At 41.4% G+C, this 22434-nt stretch overlaps 1 protein-coding gene across 2 annotated transcripts in view; it reads right to left on the bottom strand.

Moving 5' to 3' along the window:
• The window catches only part of LOC121363719 (sodium channel protein type 5 subunit alpha-like), a 214797-nt gene that overhangs the window by 5643 nt on the left and 186720 nt on the right, over positions 1-22434 (bottom strand). For both annotated transcript variants that reach the window (XM_041486335.1, XM_041486324.1), the window contains 6 exons: positions 17363-17485; positions 10140-10421; positions 3891-3944; positions 2238-2375; positions 1677-1781; positions 914-1184 (listed from right to left, as the gene is read on the bottom strand). In XM_041486335.1, the coding sequence (XP_041342269.1) occupies positions 914-1184; positions 1677-1781; positions 2238-2375; positions 3891-3944; positions 10140-10421; positions 17363-17485 (973 nt within the window). The remainder of the gene's footprint in view (positions 1-913; positions 1185-1676; positions 1782-2237; positions 2376-3890; positions 3945-10139; positions 10422-17362; positions 17486-22434) is intronic.

The raw sequence follows: 22434 nt of genomic DNA, 5'->3' as shown, positions 1-22434 counted from the left end.
CAGAGCTTCTGACACCAAGGTTCTGGTGACAGCTGTGTGGCAGTGACGTTCCTGGCTGACCCAAACCAGTGAAATCCAGGCTGTTCAATGCCCCCAAAGCACAGGTGGGTCTCTGAGCACCAGAGATCTGCACTGGGATCTTGCAGCTTCCCCAGTTCACTGCAGGGTGTTCAGAGCAGCAGGAGCACCAGCTGATGTTTTCCTAGCACAACATTTTTTCATTCACCTATTCCCTTCCTCAAAATGGAAACTTTTTTCCAGAAGAGTTGACTTTCTGAGCTCCTTCTGCTCACTGGCTCAGTGATCACCTTCCAGTTGCTGCTTCTTCCGACTTCAGTGAAAACTCTTTTTCTAGGATTTCAGATTCATTTGACCTGCACTTCTTTAGTATCTAAATACATCTCCAGAACAGCAAATGGCACAAGTTAACAATAAAACTGTGTCTTTCTGTTTAATCCCTTGGATGTATCAGGGTGCAGAGCTCTAGTAACAAAGCTGAGAAAAGTCAGATTCACTGCACTGCCCAAACCTGACCTGAAGGATTATTTCAATCTTTTGTAATAAAAACCAAATACCAAAGCAATAGCATTCCAAGTGTGCCACTTTCATGTGGCTTTTATTTCTCTGCCATTGGCTCCTATGCAGAACTGGTGTTAAGTGTATGTGGTGGCCAGTTCATGTTTTATCACCAGGCACCATTAAATGTAGCATTTGATAAACCTCCTAATTTTTCTGATCAAACCACTTTTTCTTAGGCAGTGGTATGCTAGTTATAATTACACATTACAATTGTGTTTAGGATTCAACTCTCTGAGTTGAAAGCATATATTATTGCACAAAATTAATTTTGCCAATTAATTTTACTCCTGCCTTTCTAACCTTGAAGTCTGGGTGAAAATCCAGGATCACCTACCTACGATGGACAGAATCACAACCACAAAGTCAAAAATGTTCCAGCCGTTGGTGAAGTAGTAGTGTCGCAGAGCCAGCATTTTGAAGATGCACTCCCCAGTGAAGATGGCAACAAAAAGCATGTTGATTTTGTGGAGGATGTTCACTTTTTCTTGACTTTGGTCATCTGTTTCCACCATCATGGTAACCATGTTAAGGCAGATGAGAATCATGATGGAGACATCGAAGGCTTGTTTTGAGACGACATCAAAAATAAAACCTTGGTATTTGTTCTGGGGGAAAAGAAAAGGTTTAGTTGGGAAATTTGAGCCGTGTAAAAATTATATAATTGTCTCCTGAGTGATCAGAATGTAGAGGAAAACAGACAATATATTGCATCTGACTGGAACTTCATAAACTTAAAAGTGATGATGAGTATTTTTTTGATGGAGTTTTCAAACCCATTTCCTCCTAATGCTTTTTGAAACTGCTGTAAACAAGACACTGGACTGTGGCCATGAATTTATTCAGAACAGGCAGGTGGCCACTGGCATATGTAAATGGCACATGTAAATTGCAATGTTAGTCAATGCTGCAGAAGAGGGAATTTTGTACCACAGGTCACTGGACTTGCAAATATCATCAAAAATCAAAACACATAATTATTAAGTGCCTTTCATCTGGGAGCAATAAATCTTCCTATGCTGGAGAGTGGAATGGTGCTTATTCCAGTAAATAAACATTCAGCTATTACACAAAGTTCAACTGAATTATGCTGCTCTTACCAGTGGCCTTGGGATTGGCTTTTGAGGTTTCTTAGATCCCAGCTTTTTCATTGCATTATAATACTTTTTCTGTTCTTCTGTCATGAAGATGTCCTGGCCACCTAAGTATAGGGTGAGAACAACACTATTACTTTTGATGAAGAGAGCTTGCCTCTGCCCCCTTCCAAAGCTCAAGGATGAATCCTCTCCTGTTTCATTTCCCTTTTAATGTAGCTTTCATCAGGTTGGACTGCTCAGAGGGACAGTGGTGTTGGTGCACAGAGGACACCAGGCCAGTCTGTGCCCCTGTGTCAAATTTTGTGCCAGAGATCCCCTCTGCCTGAGCTGCTTTGCTGCATTCTGTGGGGAATAGAGTCTCCCACCCTATATTTTCAGGATGCTTTGGGGACACCAGGGGCTGCCACAGCTGTGACTTTGTAGAAGTCCTGAAGGTAGTTTCTACAGATGCTCTGCCACTGCTGATCTCAAGGCTGCTGTGGCAAAGCCATTGCTGATAAATCTGTTCCTGGCTTTGGTTCCTGCAGCAGTCACAAGATGATGTGTAGCATATGCACTACTTATCTTTTTCTTTTGTTGGTTAAAATTGTCAATGATGACACCAATGAAGAGGTTCAATGTGAAGAAAGACCCGAAGATGATGAAAATCACAAAGTAAAGGTACATGTATAAATTACATTCCCATTCAGGCTGCTCCTCGCACTGCAAAGGGAAAAGGGAGAGTGTGAAAATGACACCACCTCTGCACACATCAAAATATTGATGCAGTCAAAACAAAGCTGTCCATTGGAAATAAAAGTCATGAAACATGAGAAAAATACTGCAACTCCTGTGAGCAGTCAGCTCTCCTCTGAAGTTTACCACTGGCATCTGCAATGCCACAGTCATTTCAGCAACACTTCACAACACTGTCACAGCAATCACACTGCTCCAGAAAGTGCAACTCCGGAATAAATCCTACCAAATGTTCTCAGTCTGAACCCAGAAGAGCAAAATAATCCATTTTCTGATTATCCTCATGCCTGTATGAACTAATGGTACTTACAATAAAACAGAAGTATGATTGCAGTATAATTGAATCCTAATGAAAAACACTGCATTTTTAAGTGAATTTTTTTTTTAGTGAGGGGTGGAATGGAATAAGGTCTGTTGCTGAAGAACTGAGAAAGAGGTGACTTGAGTCTGATAGCCTCAAGTCACTTCTGCCATGTGCTCAGATTTGCCCCATCAGCTCCTGGTATGTAAACATGATGCATTCCCTAAATGCCATATTTTCTTGTGGGTATTCCACGAGTTTCATTCAGCAGCAGGGAGGATACCTGTGCACGTGTACCAGAATGCATCACCATCATGAGCTATGTTATGCAAAGGTACTTCTCTGCTCCTGTAGTGCCAGGAAGTCTTTCCACCCCTTATTCCTTCACTTAGGCCTTGACTTTTGCCCTAAATTCAGCCTGTCAAATTCCTAGTACCAGACAGCTGCCTCAAAAAATTAACAGTAAGTGCAAACCTGTTCCTCTAATACAATTAAAAGAAGGAAAAAACACTGTAGATCTTTCTGTAAAAAGATAAACAAACCACACATGGTGTAGCAAGGGAAATGCTTTTTTCGTTTGGCTGTTTTTATGGAAACCTGAAAGCTGAACAGGATGCAGGTAAGAACTGAGCTGTCACCAGTCACCAGCACATCTCAGTCAGAGCTGGAAGTTCACACTGCCCTCTTTGTCTGCCAGGAGCTTCTCCACTCCTCCAGTGGAGCTGCTGGCTGCAGAAAAGACACTTCCTCACAGTGAAGCTGTAGGGAGGGTTAAATATTTGTCTCACGGGGCAATTCAACTTAAACCCAGCACCTTTAAAGACATGCTATCAACAGAAGCTGGGAAATAAGGCAGTAAACAGGGAGAGGGGAAGAAATATAGAGAGCAATTTAGGTCTTTGATGGACTCAGACTAATTCTTGAGGTGTCTCTGTGTCCTGGGAGTTCTGCAGGAATAGATAAATCAGTTGTGTAGGAATAAGGGCCACATTTACTTTAATTTCAGGGTCATCATGCTCCAGTACAGCTACTAACAATGAGGGTCTGCAACGTCCCAGCCAGAGTAAGACAGGGACTGGCACCCTGCATGTATTTAATTTTGTTGTGTTTGTTGTTAAGCATCATCAGTGCTGCAAAAGGCAATGGAACAGGAAATTATTAATTTCCTTGCAGAGACTTACCTCTCTTGAATCCACTGCTGCATACATAATATCCATCCAGCCTTTAAATGTGGCCTGAAAAAAAATCCCACGTAAGACATAAGCATATTAAACAAGTACACCCTGAAATGATATAATCTCTATGATGAACTTTCAAAATGCAGTGTTGAGCATGTATTTCACAATTAATACATTGCCTGCCTTGCAATCTAACATGTGTCCTTGACTTTATGCTCATTTAGGTATTTAAATTAATTCCAGTATGGTTTTCTCCTGGATTTTCTTATTTCTGTTTTTTGACTTTCTGCATTTGCAGGAATAAAAGAGAGGGGTTTAGTAGAGATTTTAAGAAGGAAAGAAAACATAACAATTAAATCTTTGGAAATTCTGACCTGAAAAATTTCAAGTAATGAAGAGATATGGGTACACATAACATTAAAGAATGTTGCCTTGCACAAGCCTTGCCCAGGTGAGATGGAGCCCATCCATATCCTGCTGAAGGTTGGATTCTGCCCTCTTCTAAACCAGGGCAATTGATGGCAGTATTAAACCCCAGGGAGCTGCATAAATCACAGCTGACTTGAAAGAAGCAAAGGCAATCAACACCTGCTGTGAGCCTGGCCCTGGAAACTCAATCTGCTTTACTGTTCAGATTTTCTTTTTATTAAGCTTTATGAAGTCAGTAGTCTTAATTTATTTTTTAAAATAATTGTTTAAAGAAGAAAAGATTCCACAGAAGTCAGTGTCTCTCATTGGAATGTTCAATGCAGAAGGGCAGTGACAGCACTCCTAGGAGAAACACAGGGAAGTGATTTTTTACTATTCTGTAGCAAGCTCACAACTCTTTGATCTCAATATGTGCCTCTTATTAGGCACAGCCTGATGCCAAGCACACCTGGCATTAGGTCTGACTCTGGCCTAAGCCCCACTGCCTTTATTTGGGTTCTCTAGAGCTGTTTCTCATCTGACTTCTGACCTATTTAGACCTACCCCGACCTAAGTCAGAGTGAGCAGACAATGAGGCTTTTTTAGATTTATTAATTTCATCAGATTTACACTGTCATACATGTGAGACCCACACCCAATACTTTTTTACACCCTACTGACACTTAAGTTGAATTTTGCCCTATTGTGTAGGCATACAATTCCAGAGAATGCCAAAAGGAATGTGGCCAGAGGTAACCAAGAGAAACCCAGGCAGCTGGGCTGAGGTGGGTACATTCAGTGGTTTCAGAACTCTCTGTTATTATATTAAATCCTGGAGGTAATGCTGCCTTCCCAGTTCCTTCTGAATGCTACTGAGCCAAAGGAAAATGTACAAGAGATCAATGATATTTCTCACAAAAGTATACATAAAATAGTGTTTGAAAGGTTGCACCTATTCTCATCTACTGCCTGAAAGAGATTAACCCACTCACCCAAAGCAGAGCCCTTTGGAAAATCTCTTCCATGGTGCTGTGTGTTAAAAATCACTTTAGATGAAGTACATACAGGAACAATCAGCAGTTTTATCAAAACAAATAATTATTTGAACCTGTCATGCTGATATTCCTTAAATATCCTAATATTTTCCTTTTTTGCCATTATCTTTCTAATCTGATGAAAGACTTTCTGCTGCCATTAGGGCTTGCAGCTCAAAGCTTTTCAGATTTTCAGGAAGGGTGCCTGGGATGAAACATGAAATCCTTTCCCAGTGGCACAAAATGATATGATCTTAGCCTGTACTTTTCTCCCACTTGGGAGGAAATCTTTTCTTTTGAGCAGCTATTTTACCCCTCAATGTGTGCCACAGACTCCAGCAACTCTCCTGCAAGGCACAGTGGTTTGCAGTGATAACAGATGATGAAGTGATCTGACAAAAATAAATACTAAGAGAATGAAGTGCTGTGATTTTCTGTTTCCCCCAGTTGTCGAGAAGCGAGAGAATTAAAAATCTGTGGGACATCTGGAAAGCTTCCCTGGACACTTCACCTGCAGAGGGTAACAGATACTGAGAATGAAAGAAATATAACACTGAGAAAAGAAATTATTTATCTGGAATTAGTAACCACTTACACTCTGGATAAGGAAGTGACAAAATCTGTGTTTGAGTGTTTGTGATATTATCCTGCCTGGAAGCTATCCAGAGAAGCACCATTTTCTACTGAAACTGTCATGTGATGAGATTATCTACTGATAAACTCACCCTGGGATGGGATTACATTTCGTTATTTCACTGGTGGTTAGAGCTGCAATGCAGCAAATTAGTGGGGAGGAGGAAAGGTGGGATGGCACTGGCTGCCCTCACACCAAATGGTGCCTGGAAGTAAAGCAAGTCTTTAAATCTGTAAGCTTTTGGGGTTCTTTTTCTTTTCTTATTTTTCTTTCTTTTTCTTTTTCTTTTTCTTTTTCTTTTTCTTTTTCTTTTTCTTTTTCTTTTTCTTTTTCTTTTTCTTTTTCTTTTTCTTTTTCTTTTTCTTTTTCTTTTTCTTTTTCTTTTTCTTTTTCTTTTTCTTTTTCTTTTTCTTTTTCTTTTTCTTTTTCTTTTTCTTTTTCTTTTTCTTTTTCTTTTTCTTTTTCTTTTTCTTTTTTTTTCTTTTTTTTCTTTTTCTTTTCCTTTTCCTTTCCCTTTTCCTTTTCCTTTTCCTTTTCCATTTTTCTCTTTCCCTTTTTTTTTTTTTTCCCAGCAAAGACAATTGTTCAATAGAAATGTCTGCTTTTCATGGCTGAAACACTGGCCTTCACGTTGCTGAAATGTTTCTTTGGGCATTACTGCTGATGAGAGAAATTTCTGAAAGCTAAACCAGAGATTTTTTTGCACATCCACAGTGACAGTAAATCAGGCACTGCAGTTCACAGAAGTGCAAGAGATGGTGTAATGCAGTAACTTTAGACACTCAACTCTGCCTCCTGATCATTTTGTGTCTGATTTATGGGTTCACTCAGGACTTCAAACCTGGCATGAGGGATTGCTTTAACTCTGCAGCTCCTGCTTGCTGTGCTGGTCTGGAAGTGCTTCTTTTATCTCCCCACTCCTCACCTGGAGTCCCAAAGTGACAGAGTTAATGGGACAAATTCAAAGATAAGTAGGATATAGCCAATTTAAGTCCATTCTGTCTAAGAAGAACTTTTCCAAACAAGCCAGATGCTGCATGAAAGACCACTTATTTCCTGGGTGTTCTTCAACAGATGGCTAAAATTTCAAAATACATTGCAAAAAAATATGCAGAGGTGATCACAGGGTGGAAGCGTGGGATTACACAAGAGAAATGCAAAACTGCTACTGGAAAGTTAAGATATTTGATCAGTTCAAATACAGATTTATAGAACACAGGTGCTGTGATACTTTAAGGAAATTTGGAATACAGAAAAACTATTCCTGAAGCACTGGGACAGCCTGCTTTTAGTTGGACTAGCTTGACACTTTGCATTAATGTTTTCTCAGATTCATTAACCCAAAGTGGCAACTTCAGGACAGCACTATGGATCCCAATCAAGGTAGGAAAAGAGCAGAAGATATTTGGGGCAAAATTTATGCAGTTCTCAACTGCATTGTCAGAAAACTTTCCTCTGGGTAGATTCATGTCCTAAAATTTCCACAGTAGCAACTTTCATTTCTTTCAAATACGCTGCTGAAGAACACAGAACATCAAGCAGATTTCTTTTACACGTTTCCATTTGGATTTGCAGGCATTCCAAAGGAACTTCAGAGCCACTCAGATCCGTGCTGTGGCAGTTGAAAATGTCAGCATCCGAAAGACAAGCTGCACTTGAGCGCTCATGTTTTGGATCCCGGCGGGTTGTAACCCAAATGCTTATCTCCTCCTTGCCTGCTGTGCCCAGGGATGCACAGAGGTGTCTGACTCTCCAGGAGAGCTGGGCTGTCAGCTGAGCCCCTGCATTTCCCACGGGGGTTTGCCCATGAAATGTGACCCCTTATGGAGAATATTTGGCAAGGGGCACCTGCAACCGACACTCCTGGCAAAGGAGATCCAGATGTTTGGGCCCCTTCTTTGTGTGTGTCACCTTTTCACTTTATTGCCTGTGGTCAGCAGCAGACATAAGGGCTCCAGGTGCAGGATTGAAGCCAAAATCAATCCCCTAATGGAAACTGGCTCCTGCTCTTCCTCTGTGAAGAAGGAGCTGCCACCTGTCATAGAAATCATACCTGATTTCCTGCTAAAACCAGTTTGTTCAGCCTGAGCAGGTCTAGGTTTATAAGACTTCTTTTGCAACTAAAAGATCTATTTCTCTCCTACCTAAAGGATCATAGGTTTGAAAGAAAACATTTTCCCATTTTCAACTGGAAAAGAGCAGAATTAGCCCATTCCCTTCAAATGTGAGCTGAGATCCACCTTACAACCAGTTATGTTTCTTCTGCCCCCACTGATCCCAACAGAAGTGACCAGAAAAGACTGCTTCAGGATATTCCTTAGGAAATGCCAACTTATGAACAGCTGAAGATTTTCAGAAAATTGGAGCATGATTCTTATAAAAGAAATGGTGAAGGAATAGCTGCCTCTCTGATGGAGATTTTCACCCCCAAAAAGTAGGCAACTGTTATATAATCAGAGGGATTAAGAAACTTCAGGTAAGGCACAGTATTTTAAACCTGGACATTCTTGCTCATCTACATTGGATGTTTAAATGAAAGACAAAGAAAACACTATTTAGAAAAGAAAATCTAATTAAAGGCTTTCAAAGTGAAATAATTCACCCTGCATGGCTGAGCTGAATATCATAATTATGTGCAACAGATGAAAGCTCTCACTCTCAGCAAGTTTATGTCATGGAAAGAATCAAAAGTGGTTGTGTCCATTCCAAAGCTTCTGCTTTCCAGAGGGTGTGAAAGAAAAACTCAATGGACACTGATCAGAAGATCTCAAACTCAAGTGCTTGTGTACTAGGAACTGCACAAATAAGAACAAGGATTTCTACCAGAAAGGAAAATTGCTTCATGGAGCTGTTCCATGCATCTGTGACAGAGAAAACCAGATCTGGGAAAAGCAAGCTCACTTCCTGGGAAGGAGAAGGGCTGGCAGATCTGATGGGGACCTGTGGGAGGCTCGTGCCCCTTTGGAAGAGCAGGAGGGGGCTGAAGGCAGTGCCCTGCTGCATTGCAAAGGGTGGATTCTGCAGGTGACAAATGAATTGAGCTCCCAGAACACAATTTTTTATCCCAGAATTGAGGGATGTAGTCACAGGTGTTTCAAGAAATAAACCTCCCTGTCCAAAGATGTAGCAAGGAACTTATTTAACTCTGCATGCAAAAATTGCAATGAGCAAACATTCCAAGTGCACATCCACCCCCTGTCATCATTTGGCTCCAGATTAGTAACAATGGAAATAAGCATCATAACCACTAATTTATGTGAGAGTCCTGTGGAATTGAAACACACAACAACTTCTCTGAAATCACCCAGCAGTCCAGCAGCAGGGCCTGGACAAGGTGGAGTCTCCTGTGGCTCTTTCTGTTAGGTTGTCCTGTGTCAAAACACAGTGAATCTCAGTGCATGCAACCCATTTATCTATATTTTACATTTGATGGGGAAAAGGTTCTAGAAGTGGCTTCCTTCTGCCTTTACAGCTCAAATATTGCCATCATCTTTGAACCTCAGCAGTCTCTTTTCTGCTGTGCTCTTGCCACCTTCCCAGAGAGGCTGGGCTTGGGGCAGTGCCAGCAACCTGATCCCCACCTTGACCCACAGTTAGATTCAATCTGAATCCTTATTTTAGCAGGTGGACACAAGGTGAGGAACCAGAATGAGAGGAACAAGTGTCCTTCTCAAAAATGGAAAGTGAGCAGAGGGACATAAATTAAGACTTCAGCTTTATGTAGTAACATCAGCTGGGAAACAGAAGGCACTAGAACTTCATTTTTTCCCCAACAAGATATAGTGAAATCCCAGGCTGTTCTGGAGGGCCAGTGCACTCTGTCTGCATGGACAATCCTTCCTCTATCATAGATTTCTTTTCTGGAAGTGAACTTTGCTCTGGATTACAATATTGACAAAAATGGTCTTTAATGAATCTCAATAGTCGAATCACCTCCCAGAGAACTGTATTAGTGATACAAAAGCAAAAACCCAAATTAAAACCATAAACTGCCATAATATCTCTAGGCCAAATTCATAGCAAAATGTGATTTATTTACACTTGAGGAAAGGCATTGTCCTGATGGATCAGGCTGCAAAACCCAGAAAAGCGCAGAGATAAACCTGAGCTTTTGAAGTCATGGTTTCAGTGAGAACCAGCAACATCTGCCCATGAGTTTCTGGTGGTCACACTTACCACTTGCAGCAGAGCCAGGTACCCAGCACCAACATTATCAAAGTTAACTTTGACTTTTGTCCAGTAAAACGTGCCTGACACGTTGTAAAGTATGCAGTCACTCATGTTGTTAATAATTTTAGAGTCCAAAGGCATATCTCCTTCTGTCTTATTAATGCACTTCCCAAACTTCCCAGCAAAGAGGTTCACTCCCATGATGCTGAAGATGAGCCAGAAGATGAGGCAGACGAGCAGAACATTCATGATGGAAGGGATGGCTCCCACAAGGGCATTGACCACCACCTTGGGGGAAGCAGGAAAGGGAAAACAGAATTAATGTCAGCACTTGTATGGTCACTTCATTAACAAGCTGCTGTGCACCCTTGATTAATGAGTCTGAACTCTCATATGGTGACAGGTGGTTAAGCACTGACATTACCTTACTAAAGGCTTCAAACATCACTATTTTTTCCTTTTGGTAGTCAAAGAAAGAATCTGTTGGCATCTTACCCAAGGGTTGATGCTTTTTCAAGAGGAATCTCTGAATTCAGAAGTCATCTTGACCTCTCAAATCTTTCTGGATAGTACACTTCAGTCAAACTATAATAATAATGTGATTAATTGGAAATGGCTGGGGTGCACTAGAGTGACTCAAAATAGAGAAAAAAAAAAGCTTTCTGAAGTCTTTCCATCCACTCAGGCCTCTGTAGCCAGTGGGTTGTGAACTATAGCTGTGATAAATTTTGTTTAATTAAATAATAACAGTTTGAGACATACTGTATTAAGTCAGCTTCCCCTGTCTGATCAGTATGCGTGATTAAATGAGCAAAATCATTCTAATTTAACAAAAAAAAAAAATCATGTATAAGGCTGTAAAATTCCTACACATTAACCCAGGCAGGGCTGTAAACCCCTGCACAAAATCATACATTAAATGAAAAGCAGAAGAAGCTTTCAAGGTGTGTGAATGATGGCACTGGAAGTGGACACCATGCCGAAGCCAAGCAAAAAAAAAAGTTCAGACCATCCACAGACCCTCCACAGCTGCCAGGTTTGGATGCAGTACTGTGATACCCCCACATCACCCAGGCAAGGTGCACATCATTTACTGTTTTGAGCACTTGTCCTGGATTGCCAAGCAAATTGTATTCCATTTGCCATCTGTATAGCAGTTGTCTTCTGTTCAGTGGGCAGTTTTCCTTATCTCTTCCACACCCAATCCTCCCTCTGGGGAGACCTTGTTGATAACAGGCTATGGAATGTCCCTGCATGGCTGATAAGAACTACAGCATCCATGGGAGATGTGAGCCCAGGGGAGGAGCCAAGCATTCCTACCCGGATATAATCTTGATTCTGGAACTCCAGCACGACTTTCTCCACTGGATTTCCCAGAGGAACAGCTGCCTCTTCCACTGGATCTTCAGAAGAAGACCACACCCTTCTACAGGATCCCTGCTCCAGCAGAACCACCCCTGACACTCCAGGAGGGCTGCAGCCACAATTCCCATTGGATTGCTACCAACACCCTGACCAAAAGGGTGTCAGGCTGTGTTCTGACTCTGTCAGTATTATTTTGGTTTACTGCATTGTTTATTTTATCTTTTTATTTTCTTCCCTAATAAAGAACTGTTATTCCTGCTCCCATATTTTTTGCCTGAGAGCCCCTTAATTTCAAATTTATAACAATTCATAGGGAGGGGGTTTACATTTTCCATTTCAGGGGAGGGTCCTGCCTTCCTTAGCAGACACCTGTCTTTGCAAACCGAGACAGAACTGTTGGGGTTTAAGGTGGTTGAGGCATCTGTGCACATCAAACCTTACACTGAAGAATCAGAGAATCAATCACAGAATATCCTGAGCTGGAAGGGTCCCAGTTCCCCATTCTGCACAGGACATTCCAAAGTCACACCACGCAAGACAATTTCTGAGGGAAGAACTCTATCACCAAATGTAGCTTTCCCCTTTCCTATGCCAGCCAGGTTTCTCCATGTTCACAGCCTTTGGAGATGCTGCCTTTGCGTGGTTCAGGCAATGCTGCCTCCCAGATACCAGCCCCACAACATGAATTTCTCTCCATCCCTGCCTCATGCTTTGGAGATTAAAATCTGATAGGAGGCCACTCTGCTGCTCTTCTTCTCCATTTACGTTTCTGAAACTGAGACAAGGTGATATTGATCCATAAAAATTAAACTTTATTCAATTGGTGAATGTGATTATGGAAAATGTCAGCTCTTCTTTTCTCTTGTGTTAGTGTCCAATTTTCTGACAAGCTAATAATGTAACATTCACTTCTCCATCATTTTTGCATTGCTGTGGGAGAAGAATACCCGGAGGAGTGAAATGGTTTTCGTGCATGTATAGCAGCAGCTTCCTCTACAGCACACAATACAAAATTATGTAGATCTTCCAAAACTCAGATTTATATTTTGTGCATTTATGAATGAAGTTGATTTTCACACAGGAAAAGCAGTTTGACCAATTGTTTTGTTTTGTTTTTCTGTATAGGCCCATTCCTGATGACTTTTCTTGGGACTTTTTTGTTTTGTTGTTTTGCTAATTTTATCTTTCAGTTTTGGACGTCAATCAATTTCTAACCTCATCATTTTTAGACCAAATTTACCATGTTAACCAAAATGCCAAATAATTTCCAAATCAAAGGCTTGTTTGGATATAGCCTTGGCTCTTGTCAAAGTAGTTTTCGTTTGCTTCTCTGCACAACAATATTTTTCTTCAGTTTTAACCCCTGCCAGCAAAGACACATCCATTTGTGCTATATGTGCTGCTGAACCCAGGTTTCAGCAGTACAAGTGATGGCCATGCCCACATCCTGCTTTTTCCCTTCTGCTGAGTTATGTTCAATGGCCTGTAGATAACAAAACAAGACACGAGGCTGGAGCAAATCCTGCAACACCTCTCTGAATGAATTATTAACAAGGGGGTTCATTCTTCCCTTGCTGCTTCTGCTCTTACACCAGGGTGATGCCATTTGTTCTGGTGGAAGCATTCTTCTTTTGCACTGAGACAAGTGAGGGGAAGACCTGGATACATAAAGGCAGGTCATTATCATAAATTCATATTTAAAGTTGCACATGTTGCCATGGAAGGGGAAGAATTTCTGCTGCACTTTGGAATAGCAGCACATTTATCCATGTGTAAGAAAAGGTTTCATACTTGTTGGTTTCTATCAATACCTTTACAGGTGAAACCACCTTCCAGGTGACTTCTTTAGGGACAGCCTAGAAACTGAGCCACCCTCTGCCCTAACTCAGAGTGGTGCAATCTATAACCTGTGTTTGGTCCCCAGCTCCCCTGATCTCACAGGCCACCTCCTCAACCAAAGCTGATTCAGATTTTTAATCCAGAAGTAGACTTGCATGATGAGTTAATCCTCCCTTTGCTCTGAGAGAGCCCATCAGACTCCCCACAGTGATTTCAGGCCCAGACTATAACTCCCAGTGAAGCTCAGGCACAGCTTTTGCAAAGACATCTAATTTACAGTGTCACAATGTCAAATAATGGAGGAAAAAAAGTATTATTAGATAATCTGTTCCTGGTGCCCTTTGTCCTCAATTTTAGAAACAGTTGCTGCATTTTTAGGTGGAATTTGTTGAACTCTTTTAGATGGCTTCTCCTATCATTCCTATCTTCATTGGGAGGAGTTACCACTGCACATTGCTCTGGGTAATTAAAAAATCAGAGCTTCCTTGTAGCTATCATGTTTCTTTCAGATTTTTAATCACACTCATAGTTCCCTGCAGAAACTTTCCCATTTTTAATTCCCCCTTTCCAGCACTTTCATGGAATTCCAGTGTTGAAGCACTGCACTTTCCCTCTGTTTCCTGGGTTATTTCCCTGCATATTCAAGGATTCTAACAGTCACCTCATTTGTCAGACTGCCCCAAAGCCTGTGTCCTGTTGAACAGTTGTCCTGATCCCTGTGTCCTTCTCAGCTGCTGTTTTCCAAGAAACATCCCCCAGAGTGACCTACATTCCTCCTCCTGAGGTAATCAATGCATGTGGCTTTATTAAAATGTGTGTTGTACAACAGATCTATTTTTCACTGTGATCCAGATCAGCCAGCATAATTCCCTTATCTGTAATTTCACTTACACTGATTTTGAGTGCTGTCAGCAAAGATTTTATATTTCCTTCCAGATGCTGTTAATGTACAGATTAAAGACAGTTCTCATTCTGAACAATCCCTCACCCTGAGATGCTCATCATCAAATTTAGTGTGGTCACTGCTTACAATTACTTTTTGAGACCCATCACCCATTTTAAAATGTGTTTACTTGTCTTGGTACAAAGCTCATGTTTGCATCACAATATCTCATGGTATCAGATTCCTCTCTGAAATCCAAGGATTCTGTATCAGCACAGTTACTGTCATCAGCATAATTTGTAATCAAATCAAAGGCCCATATCAGTTTTACAAGAACTATTCCCATGAAATCATGCTAACTAGCATTAATTATGCTGTTTCTTTCCTGCATACATCTTGTAGCAGTCTCACCATGACTTCGCCCAGTATCATTTTCACATTAAATGGTCTCTCATCATCCCCCTCATCCTTCTAAAATACTGCCTGAAATACTGTAAATACATCCTTCTAAAATAACCTCCCTTGCAGGGAAATGCCACCTCTGAAATAATTCCCTGATGGACAAAAAAGGAGGAGGCATGAGAGATGTCATTATTTGGGACAGGCAGATATAAGCTACTTTATTCTGGACTCGTGAGTGTAAAGCCTCTGGATCTACAGTCCTGTCAGGTGGGATCCTGGTTTTTCTGGGGTCTTTTTCTGAGGATTAAGGGGCAGGATGGCACCAGTTCATCCTTATTTTGCAGACCTCTCATGGCATAGGAGCTGCTGAGACTTGTGCCAAACTTGCAGAGCTCCCAGACTGTTTGAAGACAGGGAGAGAACTGAGGTCTGACAGCAACAGGTCCTCTTGGCCACCCAAGTGCAGCTCTGTGCCTTTGCCTCAGGGAAAGTTGTTTCCAAAATTTAGGCACAACATCAATGAAATAAGTCTCTTACTGCAGTAAATGAGAACTTTCTTGCTCCTGTTCTAGCCCTGCAGAGATGTTTCAGTTATTCAAGAAGGAGGCATTATAATAGAACAAACTATTATTATTTTCTCACTGTCAGTGTTTGCTTCTCGACATTATCATTATTTAATCCATCACAGTGCTGGCAATTTTCCTGTGCATTTTGGAGCATATAAACTCCTAATAATGAAAGGTCTAACTGTCCCTAGTCTTGTTAAGTGTGGTTAGACAGACTTAAACTAAAATGATTTGCTTTTCCAATAGCACGTATTCTCAATTATACTTTATCATGGTTTACAAGCTAATTCACCACCTCTGATAGCTCAGAATGACTGAATATATTTCAGCTGCAGCAATGGTACAGGAAAGAAAAGGGGATATTGACTCAGGAACTGAGGGGCCTGTTAGAATGAGCATGTTGGGAAGGAAATTTGCTGGGCTGATCCATGTTAAGATCTTCACCAAGCCAACCTCTTGCTCTTCTCAGAGAGAAATGAAGAGTTTTTCATGTTACTTCTTCTCTATTCTACTAATGCTTTTCTGATGTTTTTGGCTCATTTCCCCACTGCTATTCAGGTTTGAATCCAATTTAGTTAAACTGATGTGAAATCATGAGTAAACAGTTGTATGTCAGCTTAGAACACACTGAGTTTTGCTTGGGCTTGTTAATCCACCAGTAAAAGCTAAGTCTTCATAAGCCAAGTCTAAACTGATTGGAGAGAATCTGTGCACAAATCACTGTGGTAGTTAAACTATTGCTTTTGCTAATACTGAATGCTGAAATAGTTCCATCTGTGAATGTTTAATAAAGACTTAGAGCGAACTCATCAAATGACAGGAGTGGGAGCTTTAATTATTGTCAGTAGTGCAACCTCACTTTGTGGCTTTCTACTTTGGTTTTGTGTTATTTGGTCAATTACCTGCAAAATATTGCCTGACTGCTGGAAAGATTGTGGTGACCAAAGCAGTTCAGGTTTGGGTGCCTGGATAAACAGAGCCTTTTGAATCTTTTTGCCTTAGTACTAACACAGAGGTGGTCTGCAACAGTACTTGCCTCATCTTCACCCACAAAAAGAATATGATTTAGGTAATCACAAAATCTTTGGAGCAAAGTGTTATATTGCCAAATTGGTCATCCACAGAAGAGGAAAAGAATGGATGTGGGGTTTTCCTATGCTGCTGTATCACCATATTTCCTGGCTCATCTCAGTTGTTAAGTCCTCCAGCCTTCAGTCTCTTGCTGTGAGAGCATTGCAATGCAAATAATTCATTGCTGGGAGATCAGTGCATGAAATACACATTTAGTCACTGATGATTCAGACCAAAATTTTGTCTACATGAAAGCTTTACCCTGAATATACATCACTGTGAAATATGTAGCCTAGCAGAGAGATTTGGGATCATCAATATAATTTGACACAGAATTGTGTCACAGATGTGCTTTACCTTGCTATGCAATCTGCAAGGTTAGCAGTAACCTCAGCTCATACAGAACACAGCTGTCACCACCTGCAAGTCATGCATGGTGTGAGGAATTAAATAAAGTGCTTATCTAAACAATAATTGATTCTTGTTAGCAGGTAGGCTTAACAAATAATCAGGTATGCTGTGGGAATATAGCCATGGTGGCAAAGGAATGCAGAAAAAGAAAGAGATGGATGCACAAGATGGAGCAAAAAGCACAAGTTGCATGATTTTAATGTTAATCCCAGCATTCCTCATTAATGGTGCAATCTGTTCAAAGGGGAAAAAAATCATTCATTCATTTGCTTTCCCTATCTTTAGCATTTCTAATTTTTGCTTTAATTATTAGCAAAAACGTCCTCAAGAACTTTCTAATCACTCTCATTTTAACACATGTCAAAGCAGGGAGCAAACTTTAGCTTGGCTGCTCCTCTGATACACCTTATAATGGAGAGGTAGTTGATAACCAGATGCTTCCTCATCTAAAAAGCTGGTTTTTTTTAAGGTGTAGAGTGACAAGTTAGGCAGCAGGATTAGTTTATCACTAAATCCACCAAAGGATTAAGATGTAATGATACAACCAAGACCCAGGAGGGATTTCTTTGTTGCCGTGATAAATCACTATCGTTCATTTGCTTTGGCTGACAAAGCCACGTGCAGCAATCCCCAGTTACACCTTGATCCACACAAAGGTGAGCTTTGATGGATGCTTTGTTGTGTCCTCTTACCCTCATCCCCTCAAACCGTGACAGGGCTCTCAGTGGCCGCAGGGCACGGAGGGTCCGCAGGGATTTGATGGGACCCATCTCGGAGTATCCAAGAGTGCTGGCAACCAGGCTGATCAAAGACACCTGGATGGAGACACAAAGTGAAAATTCAACCTGTTACAACGCTCCTGACATTTTCCTTCTCTTCTGGCTTTCCTCCCTGGAAAGAAACAGCTGGTTAGTGGGACAGTGGGGAAAAAATCTTAAATGGGAGCTGTTACATTGGATTCACACAGAAGAAAGGATGATTCCTCACAAAGTGGATGAAAAAAAAATCACCATAACAGACCCACCACTCTGTGCTGTTTTCTGTGCACTCCCTGAGATGTCTATATGTTCCACTACCCAAAGTATGAGTCAGGTAAGTGTTACGATTCAGAGCTTTTTGGAAGAAAGCACATCTAACCCTTTCCAGCAGAGATAAAGGATTTTGGTATTTACATTTAATCACTCGTCTTCAACTAAGCGATTACAAACAAGTCTTCTACATTGCTGGCAGACATGACTATACCACAGACCTTAAAAGAATGATGTGCATGGCTCTTCCATTCTGCTTTTATTCACTTTTTCCGGTTTCTGCACAGTCTCTAAATGGAGATGGAAATTTGACAGGTGCTCAATGTTGAGGCTCACACCTTTCAAAGACTATTTCTTTGAAATTAACTTCCAGAATCTGGAAGCAGCATGGAGAGTTTCCCATGCTCTTCATGTTCTCAGAGCTTTTGTAGTGCCCTAGTTGGTCAGAAATGTGGATGGCATCAGGCACAGGACTGGATTCTGAATGAACTGAGTGGCAGTAGAGATTGTGAACATATGGAGCAATAGGGTTCTGCATGCTCAAATCAGTGTTCACAGTCTGAAATCTTACTGAGCAAAGAGTGAAAACAAACAGCTCTCCAACACTGTAGGTATCATGCCAATTTGCATGTATTAAAAAAACCCAAAACAACAAAAAAAACCAACGGGAATCAATCACCACATACTATAAAACACTATCTTTTTAGAAGGAGAAACCTGTGTATATTATTTATCTACCTTTTAATTTGTTGGGTTTTTTTCTCATTTACCATTCTCACAGCCCTAGTTCTCACAGTATTGGATATCTCATACTCACCAATGGGAGTGTGCAAAGCTCATCTGTGAGGAGTGGGTGCTGTTGCCATTTTCAAGATATCAGCTAAGCCTAAAAGCAGGGACTCCTCTACATTATAAAAAAGAGGTGCTGGGAAACTCCAGCACCTCCTTAAACACTGACAGCTCTGGAGGGAAACCTTCCTTTTAATTTTAGGATGGGGTGATTTTTACTCTGAAGCCCACTGCTGGCTGAGCAGCCCAGCATCACCCACGAGGTCTGGGATAAATCAGGGCAAGACCAGCCTGGTCCCTGAGTCCCAAGACAGTGTCCCTTAGGGAGCAGCCTTTCTCCTGAATATGCATTTATTTACATACCAATGCAGTCTGCACAGCTAAGCACTTTGTAAAAACTCACTCAATTTGTTAAATTATTTACCTGCTGATGGCTTTATTGTGTCATGTGGGTGACTAAGGGCAGGAGGTCTCAGAGAAACCCAGCCTGAGCTGGGGTTTCTGCCAGGATAAGTCAGCCCCCCTCCTGCAGATGACTAAGTGGCACAGAGGCTGGCTGTCACCCTGTAACTTGTCACTCTTTAACAAGGTGTGACACAGACTCACCTCCTGTGCACAGACCCAGCAGCTGGGGCAGAACAAAGGGCTCAATAAACACTTCTGCCTTTTGGTGCTGAGTGCCCTGTAAGAACATCACACCAGACAGGCAGGCTGGGTTCAAGGTCTGATGTCTTGGGCCTCATAGACACTGAGGAGGTAAAAACCAGCAGCAAAGCTTTTGCTTCCATCTCTGGGAAAGTGGATCTGAACCTCTGACTTGAGCATCATGTCTAAGTCATTTTAGAATAAGCAATGCCACAGGCTTGACATGCTCCTTCCACTTGGAGGAGTGATGGGATTTCAATCCTGCTCACCCAAAGCTCACAGCTGAAGAAGAAAATCTGGTTTTAACTTAAAAACCATCTCCAGCTCACCAATGCACCCATTTTCTGCTTTCCCTGTTTCTCACCAACCTGGTTTACATCCTGTATCTGGTGCTGCATCAACACAGAGTTCAAATCCTCCTTTTATTCACTCTTCCCACTAATTAAATGTTGCCCAAATAATGGTAAAGGGCTAAGGATTTGTCTAACAGCAGTAAGCAAATGTGCACTGTAGTTATATACTAAAGCCATTTAATTAAGTCATCTTAAAAGTTTAAAAAATAACTGGCATGAAGGAGAATACATGATAGGAGAAGCACTGTGGCCCATATTTCTGTCTTTGCTGGAAAGTTTAGTGCAGAAAACATTCTTAACCTTACAAAGCTTTGGAGGTTCCTATCCAGAAAGGCTGAAGGTATTAAAAGAACAGCTCAGTGATTGTATGCTCAGAGATCCATACACTCACATTCCAAGGGAAGCTCACTAATTTGTTAAATTGATCTGTAAAATCAATGTAGATATTTAAATGAAATTTAATCAAGTACAGGGTACCCAACAGCCTTCTTTGCTTGTTTCACTCATGATGACTGAAAGTCAGATTTTATCAAGGGTTTCAAACTGCTTTAGTTGGAGCATCTGCACAATTCCTCCCTCATCCTGGATTTGTGTCCCATAACTGCCCTTTCTGCCAAGGCAGAAGGTTTTTGGTTCAAATCCTGCAAGACCAGACTCAGATCTGAGTGGGTTCTCATTTCTTTTTGAGTGGATCTGAGCGGGTTCCCATTTTCTTTTGAGAGCCACAAATGTCACCCTGAAACACATCACAGGTGGTGTTGCCCTCCTGACACAGATTTACACAGCATCAGATATCTCTGCAGAGGATTAGGTCATGAAGCTGTGTGATATTTGGCAATGATTTACAAAGCTGGAGTCAGAACAGAGTTTGAGACAACTTGTTTAAATGCTTGGATGTTGGTTTTGAAGGTATCCCTGTCAAATTTTATTTATAGGAGAATTACCAACGCAGGAACTTGGCTATTTGGACTTGATTAAAAGTGACCCAGAAGGTTATTTTTAGGAAAAAAATCAAGCAGTTTTCAAAATTGGTGCTGACTGCCCCATATAATCACAACAAAAGGTGAAGTCAGCTGTTTCTGGTTTGTTTGTTTTTGTTTTTGTTTTTTTTACTGTTGCAAGGCTATGCAGCCCAGAGCTGCTCTGAAGTTCTGCTTTGTGCTATGCTCAGAATCAAAAATGTGCTGGCACCCAGAAAACACCTCTAGGGTCAATGTAACCTCCAGATTCAGAATAAGTCACACAGACATTTCTCATCTTTTCAGTACCTGTTTGCAAACAGTTTTGTAGGTTTTTTGTAAAAACCTTCCCCCGAAGCAGCACTGTAATGTGGTGGAGACAAAGTGAATCCTAAGGATTCACTATTGCTTGGAACCATTTCCATAAAACACCCAATTTGCTGTTGACCTTGAGCTTTCACCTCAATTTCACCTTTTTCACAGCAGGTTACAGGTAAGCTGTGGAATCCCTCATCCTCCTGTGCACTTCTTCTGAGCCAAGGAGATTTGTTACAGCTCCCATTTCCCTCCAGCATTTCCCTTGGAGGTCTTTCCTGACCTCCAGATCTGACCAAGAAGCTTTCACAGCTTTCCATTTAACTTAATCAGGGAATAGTTTCCCTGTGTTGGGTCTAGACTGTTCCTTATCCCCTTGACACTTGACACTTTTGGTGTCCCTGAAGTCTCCAGCAGGATGTTGTCACCGGAATTTTCTGCCTAACCTGAAGTCCAGTGCACAACCTGGCCAGCAGTGAGGGTCCCTGAGGGGGAGAGAGGTCCTCATAAATCAGAGTGGGCAATCCTACCTCTACAGACTTCATCCTGTGGCACACAAGTCTCACTAACCTCATGGACTAGGATGTCATTAAATTAATTTCCTACATTAACTCTTCCCGTCTGCCTTCCCTGGATCATCTCAGCACAGCCAAGAGCACAGCCTTGTCAGACACTTCCCAAAATTTATTCCAGCCCAAAAGAGTGGAAACCCTGAAAGAGTCAGCATTTACTGCCCAGCCCAATGGCAGAGTTTCCCAGCAAAGCTCAGGCTCCTGGCAAAGCCTTGTGGATCCTACCTAAACAATTCATCTTCTTGCTATCATGGACAGGCAGAGAGGGTGGAGCTCTCTCTGATTCTGGAATTCAGGGAAGATTTTTGCCCCTGTCCTGACTTTCTTTGCCCAGAGATAATTTTATCTTTGTGTCTATAAGAATACTGTGTCAAGAAATATAGACCTGTATTTCTATATTCTCGCATATTTCTACATTCCTATATTATTTCTATGTTCCCACATATTTCTATATCCCCACATATATCTACACACAAGTTTATCTGTATAGATTTTACAATCATTTGCAGGACAGATGGCTGGAGCTTGGTGAAGGGAGAGATAAATGAACCCCCACAGATTTTATGGTTGCCATTTTCAGTCTCATGATCAAGGGAAAAATGACAGCTTTTAATTCTGGTGCACTGGGCACTAGAAATACCAGCCCTGGGGGTTAGCAAACCTGTGGCTGGTGTTTTGAAAGCCAATCTCCCGGGATCTTTGTGCCTTAGTGGCATTAGCTGGGGTCTGCAGTGTCCCACTGTATGACATTCATCTGTGTTTCCAGGGCAAAATCAAGAAGAATCAATGAATTTAGAGGGCTAGAACACAGGGAAGGATCTCTGATGAAAGGTTAGCCTCACTGACAGCTGTATAAATTATATAAATACATACATAATGCAGCTATAATGAGAGTAATATCTGAATGCCTTAGTAATTTTTGCAATCCACTTCAAAGTCTTGTCTAGGAAACAGAACGTTTTTTCGGTACTTTCCAATTTCTTGTCACAATTTCACTATTTTGCAGAATTTCTGTCATTCTTAAGGTAAGAAATATGACATGTGTATGTATCCAGGTGGCACCTGGAGTGGTGTTAAATTCCCAGTGTGCTCATGATGGTCTC

Source organism: Pyrgilauda ruficollis, unplaced genomic scaffold, assembly GCF_017590135.1.
Source record: "Pyrgilauda ruficollis isolate IOZ18807 unplaced genomic scaffold, ASM1759013v1 scaffold12, whole genome shotgun sequence".
In the NCBI taxonomy this organism is placed as follows: domain Eukaryota; kingdom Metazoa; phylum Chordata; class Aves; order Passeriformes; family Passeridae; genus Pyrgilauda; species Pyrgilauda ruficollis.
The sequence above is the reverse complement of the archived record's forward strand: the minus strand, read 5'-3'. Positions and strand labels throughout refer to the sequence as shown.